This window comes from Mizuhopecten yessoensis, unplaced genomic scaffold (assembly GCF_002113885.1).
Source record: "Mizuhopecten yessoensis strain PY_sf001 unplaced genomic scaffold, ASM211388v2 scaffold10697, whole genome shotgun sequence".
Lineage (NCBI taxonomy): Eukaryota > Metazoa > Mollusca > Bivalvia > Pectinida > Pectinidae > Mizuhopecten > Mizuhopecten yessoensis.
The window spans coordinates 172,983-180,350 of record NW_018408676.1 but is presented as its reverse complement, the minus strand read 5'-3'; the positions used below and the strand labels follow the sequence as shown (position 1 = coordinate 180,350).

At 40.7% G+C, this 7,368-nt stretch overlaps 1 protein-coding gene across 1 annotated transcript in view; it reads left to right on the top strand.

Moving 5' to 3' along the window:
• Positions 1–6,968, top strand: part of LOC110461877 (ectonucleoside triphosphate diphosphohydrolase 5-like) — an 84,418-nt gene extending 77,450 nt beyond the window's left edge. The window contains exons 12-13 of the mRNA XM_021515596.1: positions 3,216–3,322; positions 6,271–6,968. Of these exons, the coding sequence (XP_021371271.1) occupies positions 3,216–3,322; positions 6,271–6,357 (194 nt within the window). The 3' untranslated portion in view covers positions 6,358–6,968. The remainder of the gene's footprint in view (positions 1–3,215; positions 3,323–6,270) is intronic.
• The last annotated feature ends 400 nt before the right edge of the window (positions 6,969–7,368 follow it).

Sequence of the window (7,368 nt, the reverse complement as noted above, 5' to 3'; positions counted from 1 at the left end):
TCTGACCTAATAACTATAGAGCTGGCACATTCAGTCTCACCCAATGACCTTTAGCTTGCACATTCACTTTGACCTAATAACTATAGAACTGGCACATTCAGTCTGACCCAATAACTATAGAGCTGGCACATTCAGTCTCACCCAATAACCNCACTTTGACCTAATAACTATAGAGCTGGCACATTCAGTCTCACCCAATAACTATAGAGCTGGCACATTCAGTCTGACCCAATAACTATAGAGCTGGCACATTCATTCTGACCCAATAACTATAGAGCTGACACATTCACTCTGACCTAATAATTAGAGAGCTGGCACATTCAGTCTGACCTAATAACTATAAAGCTGGCACATTCAGTATATTCACTCTAGAATTTGGTCCATATTTTGTCAGAGGTATCCTTGGGGGAAGGGAAACCAATTTTGTATAAACCGTGGGTCTGACCCCAAGGGGCTTGAAGGGCACAATTCCAATAGGGGAAATATAGCAAATTTTTAGCTTCACCTAATGCCATGGCGCAACGTCCGTCCGTCCGTCTGTCAACTTTTCCTTTCAAACGCTACTTGTCATGAATGGCCCAGTAGATTTTGACCAAATTTGGTCAGAAGCATCTTTGGGGGGAAGGGGAACAAATTTTGTTGGTGGGGGCTGAAGGGTGGGGCCCAATAGGGGAAATATAGCAAATTCTTCAAAATCCTTCTTCTTCTGTAGGAATGAAAGGATTTGTTCCATATTTTGTCAGAAGCATCCTTCGGGGAAATGGAACAAATTTTATATAAATGGTGGGTCTGGCCCCCCTGGGGGCTGAGGGGCAGAGCCCAATAGAGGAAATATAGCAAATTCTTTAAAATCCTTCTTCTTCTGTAGGAATGAAAGGATTCGTTCCATATTTTGTCAGAAGCATCCTTGGGGGAAGTGGAACAAATTTTGTATAAATGGTGAGTCTGGGGGCTGAGGGGCGGAGCCCAATAGGGGAAATATAGCAAATTCTTTAGAATCCTTATTCTTCTGAAGGTATGAAAGGATTTGTTCCATATTAAGTCTGAATCATCCTTGAGTGAAGGGGAACCAATTTTGTATAAACCGTGGTCTGGCCCCCCCAGGGTCCCTGAGCGGCTGGGCCCAATAGGAGAAACATAGCAAATTCTTTAAAACCCTTCTCATTCTGAAGGAATGAAAGGATTTGGTCCATATTTGGTCTGAAGCATTCTTTGGTAAAGGGGAACCAATTTTGTATAAATGGTGGGTGTGGGCCCCCTTGGGGCTGAGGGGTGGGGCCCAATAGGGGAAATATAGCAAATTCTTTAAAATCCTTTTTCTATAGGAATGGAAGGAATTGTTACATATTTGGTCAGAAGCATCCTTGTAAGAAGAGGAACCAATTTTGTATAAACCGTGCCTGGGGGCTGAGGGGCGGAGCCCAATAGGGGAAATATAGCAAATTCTTTTGAATCCTTCTTCTTCTGTATGAATGACAGGATTTTGTCCAAATTTGGTATGAAGCATCCTTGGGTGAAGGGGAACCAATTTTGTATAAACGGTGTGTCTAAACCCCCTGGAAGCAGAGAGGCTAGGCCTATTAGGGGAATTAGAGGTTAAACCTTTAAAATCCTTCTTCCACCATAGGGATTAAGGGATTTTATCCTAATTTAGTCTGGAGCATCCTTGGGCCAAGGGGACTCAATTTTGTATAAGCAGTGGGTGTGGTCTCCCATGGGGCAGAAGGGCGGGGCCAAATAGGAGAAATAAAGGTATAACCTTTGAACAGTGGGTATGACCCCCTAGGAGCATAGGGGTGGGGCTCTGTTTGAAGTTTGTTCTCGCTATATCTCAAGTACTGGATGGATCTTTCTGAAAATACGTATGTACTTACAGCACCTACCATTGAGTGCTATATATTTAAACACATCATTCAGGTGAGCGATACAGGCCCTCTGGGCCTCTTGTTTAAAATCCTTCTTATTCTGTAGGAATGAAAGGATTTGGTCTGAAGTATTCTTGGGTGAAGGGGAACCAATTTTGTATAAATGGTGGGTGTGGCCCCCTTGATGACTGAGGGGCTGGGCAAAATAGAGGAAATGTAACAAATTCTTGAAAAAAACTTCGTCTTCTGTAGGAATGATAAAATTTGTTCCATATTTGGTCTGAAGCATCCTTTGGTAAAGGGGAACCAATTTTGTATAAGCGGTGGGTCTGGTCTCCCTGGGAGCTGGGGGAGGGGCCCAATAGGGGAAGTATAGTAAATTCTTTAAAATCCTTCTTCTGTAGGAATTAAAGGATAAGGTACATATTTGGTGTGGAGCATCCTTGGGTAAAGGGTAACCAATTTTGTATAAACCAATGGTTTGACCCCCTCCAGGGGCATGAGGGGCAGGGCCCAATAGGGAAAACATAGCAAATATTCTTTAAATTACTTCTTCTTCTGTAGGAATGAAAGGATTAGGTACATATTTGGTGTGGAGCATCCTTGGATAAAGGGGAACCTATTTGTATAAACGGGTGGTGTGGCCCCCCTGGGACCTGAGGGGTAGGGCCCTATAGGGGAAATAGAGGTAAAACCTATATAATACTTCTACCATAGGGATTAAGGGATATTATCCTAATTTAGTCTGGAGCATCCTTGGGCAAAAGGGACCTAATTTTGTATAAACAGCGAGTGTGCCCCCCCCCCCCCTTGGTGGCAGAACGGAGGGGCCCAATAGGGGAAACATAGCAAATTTTTCAATGGCAGGATTTTGTCAAAATTTGGTATGAAGCACCCTTGAGTGAAGGGCAACCAATTTTGTATAAACGGTGTGTCTGACCCCTAGAGGCAGAGAGGCGGGCCCAATAGGGGAAAGGGGAATTAGAGGTAAAACTTTTAAAATCGTTCTTCTACCATAGGGATTAAGGGATTGTATCCTAATTTAGTCTGGAGCATCCTTGGGTCAAGGGGACTTAATTTTGTATAATTGGTGGGTATGACTCCCTTAGGGTATAGGGATGGTGCTCTGTTTGGAGTTTGTTCTTGCTATATCTCAAGTACTTGATGGATCTTTCTGAAATTTCATATGTACTTACAGCACCTACCATGGAGTGCTATATCTTTACTTCATACCAATTATTTTAAACATATTCAGGTGAGCGATACAGGCCCTCTGGGACTCTTGTTCATGTATCTTAAGAATGTATTTCAACATCTTCTTTCATTCTAACAATTTTAATGGTGTTGTAGCATTTAAAACTCTGCGTTCAGAGAAACCATTCCTAGCCATGGACCTTACCTATATTTACTCGCTTTTACATGATGGCTATCAACTGGATCCCTCAGACAGTATTGTGGTGAGTAGAAATAAGTGTAAAAACACTCAATTTATTTGCTTTTCTTTGCTTTGGCAATTTGTATATTGCATTTAGATCATGTACATTGTACAAAATAAATGTTTGTTCAAATAAGAATCCTTTCAGGTTAACATGATGAAATGTGAAGCATAACCCAGGAGGTGTACATGTGCAGTGCAGTGTAATTTGGTCAAAGGTCAAATGTTTATTTATAGTGAAATCCTGACACCATATATAACTTTTAAACTGTTAATTTTCCTTTGATGAAACTTGAAATGTACTTGCATTAACCAAAGAAGGTGCACAGCATATTTTAATAACCTCATACTGGTAATGACCTTCACCTCCAGGTCAAAAGTCCAATAAGTGCAAACTAACTGTTTAATCTTATCAGCCTGGGCTTAGGACTTTGGAACATTCAAAGGTCATACAAGTGCAAAGCAAATATGCATATTGGCTGATAAGGGTCATATAGTTTTCGTCACAAAAAAAGTCTCCAACTTTGTTTGTAGGTGACAAAACCAATAACACAATAGAGGTTATCTCCTGAGATAAAGAGATAAGTGATCTACCTTGTCTTAGTATTGCTATTGTCATCCATATGGAAATTTATATAATAATAAATATTCTATCATTTTTCGGTCACCTGAGCCGAAGATGTGGTTCCTGTATCAATTCAAACAACTGCTAGGCTTAAAATGAGGAATACACTCGTGCAAATACAATTTCCTCTAGCTGTATCATGTATAACCTCCAGGTACTAGCTGTATCATGTATAACCTCAAGGTACTAGCTGTATCATGTATAACCCCCTGGTACTAGCTGTATCATGTATTTCTCCTGGTACTAGCTGTATCATGTATGCTCTCCTGGTACTAGCTGTATCGTGTATGATCTCCTGGTACTAAATGTATCATGTATGCTCTCCTGGTACTAGCTGTATGGTGTATGACCTCCTGGTACTAGCTGTATTATGTATAACCTCCTGGTACTAGCTGTATCTTGTATGACCTCCTGGTACTAGCTGTATCATGTATTACCTCCTTGTACTAGCTATATCATGTATAACCCCCTGGTACTAGCTGTATCAGGTATAACCCCCTGGTACTAGCTGTATCATGTATAACCTCCTGGTACTAGCTCCATAGAGCATGATCCCCTTGTACTAGCTTTATCATATATGACTGTCTGGTACTAGCTGGATCATTTATGACTGTCTGGTACTAGCTGTATCATGTATGACTTTCTGGTACTAGCTGTATCATGTATGACTGTCTGGTACTAGCTGTATCATGTATGACCTCCTGGTACTAGCTGCATCATGTATGATCCCCTTGTATTAGCTGTATCATGTATAACCCCCTGGTACTAGCTGTTTCATGTATAACCCCCTGGCACTAGCTGTATCATGTATAACCCCCTGGTACTATCTGTATCATGTATAACCGCCTGGTACTAGCTGTTCCATGTATAACCTCCTGGTACTAGCTGTTTCATTTATAACCTCCTGGTACTAGCTGTTTCATGTATACCCTCCTGGTACTAGCTGTATCTTGTATGACCTCCTGGTACTAGCTGTACCATGTATTACCTCCTTGTACTAGCTATATAATGTATAACCCCCTGGTACTAGCTGTATCATGTATGACCTCCTGGTACTAGCTGCATCATGTATGATCCCCTTGTATTAGCTGTATCATGTATAACCCACTGGTACTAGCTGTATCAGGTATAACCTCCTGGTACTAGCTGTATCATGTATACCCCCCTGGTACTATCTGTATCATGTATAACCCCCTGGTACTAGCTGTATCAGGAATAACCCCCTGGTACTAGCTGTATCATGTATGACCTCCTGGTACTAGCTGTATCATGTATGATCCCCTTGTATTAGCTGTATCATGTATAACCTCCTGGTACTAGCTCCATAGAGTATGATCCCCTTGTACTAGCTTTATCATATATGACTGTCTGGTACTAGCTGTATCATTTATGACTGTCTGGTACTAGCTGTATCATGTATGACCTCCTGGTACTAGCTGTAGCATGTATAACCCCCTGGTACTATCTGTATCATGTATGAATGTCTGGTACTAGCTGTAGCATGTATAACCGCCTGGTACTAGCTGTCTCATGTATGACTGTCCGGGACTAGCTGTATTATTTATGTCTCCCTGGTACTAACTGTATCATGTCTGACCTCCTGGTACTAGCTCCATAGAGTATGGTCCCCTTGTACTAGCTTTATCATATATGACTGTCCGGTACTAGCTGTATTATGCATGACCTCCTGGTACTGGCTGTATCATGTATGAATGTCTGGTACTAGCTGGATCATTTATGACTGTCTGGTAATAGCTGTATCATGTATAAACTCCTGGTACTAGCTCCATAGAGCATGATCCCCTTGTACTAGCTTTATCACATATGACTGTCTGGTTCTAGCTGTATCATTTATGACTGTCTGGTACTAGCTGTAGCATGTATAACCCCCTGGTACTAGCTGTATCATGTATAACCTCCTGGTACTAGCTGTATCCTGTATAACCTCCTGGTACTAGCTGTATCATGTATGACTGTCCGGTACTAGCTGTATTATTTATGACTTCCTGGTACTAACTGTATCATGTATGATCTCCTGGTACTAACTGCATCATATATAACCTCCTGGTACTAGCTGTAGCATGTATAACCCCCTGGTACTAGCTGTATTATGCATGACCTCCTGGTACTAGCTGTATTATGTATAACCTGGTACTAGCTGTTTCATGTATAACCTCCTGGTACTAGCTGTATCATATATGACTGTCCGGTACTAGCTGTATCATGTATGACTGTCCGGTACTAGCTGTATCATATATGACTGTCCGGTACTAGCTGTATCAGGTATGACCTCTTGGTTCTAGCTTTATAATTATTACCTAGTTGTGTTAATATTTTGTTCACAGCTAAAGAAGAAGATAAATGATGTTGAACTGAGCTGGGCAGTTGGAGCTGCCTTTCAACTTCTCTCCAGTACTGGGAAAGCTCGGTGATGACAGCCAATCAGTTTTGTGACTGAAGTCTCAATTTTCGATTTCCTCTTTTAAATTTGTATACTTAATTTTAATCAAATCATATTGGATTATATCTTTATGTCCGTGTACTTATAAAGACTATTGTGAGAGAATTTGAAATTGTGAATGGAAAAATATCAATCATTCAGTGTAACAAAGACCGAAAAATATGTTTAGACAAATGTTTGCAGGTAATGTAAGTTATGGTAGATTCTACTCCTGAACCAGAGTGACTAGAGAGAATGTCATGTTTAACACTAGAATGTCATGTGTAACACTATAATGTCATGTGTAACACTAGAATGTCATGTGTGACACTAGAATGTCATGTGTGACACTAGAATGTCATGGGTAACACTAGAATGACATGTGTAACACTAGAATGTCATGTGTGACACTAGAATGTCATGTGTGACACCAGAACATCATGCGTGACACTAGAATGGCATGTGTAACACTAGAATGGCATGTGTAACACTAGAATGGCATGTGTGACACTTAATGTCATGTGTAACACTAGAATGGCATGTGTAACACTAGAATGTCATGTGTGACACTAGAATGGCATGTGTAACACTAGAATGTCATGTGTGACACAAGAATGTCATGTGTAATACTAGATTGTCATGTGTGACACCAGAACATCAAGCGTGACACTAGAATGTCATGGGTAATACTAGAATGACATGTGTAACACTAGAATGTCATGTGTAACACTAGAATGTCATGTTTGACACCAGAACATCATGTGTAACACTATAATGTAATGTGTGACACTAGAATGTCATGTGTGACACTAGAATGTCATGTGTGACACTAGAATGTCATGTGTAACACTAGAATGTCATGTATGACACTATAATGTCATGTGTAACACTAGAATGTCATGTGTAACACTAGAATTTCATGTGTGACACCAGAACTTCATGTGTAACACTAGAATGTCATGTGTGACACTAGAATGTCATATTTAGCACTAGGATGTCATGT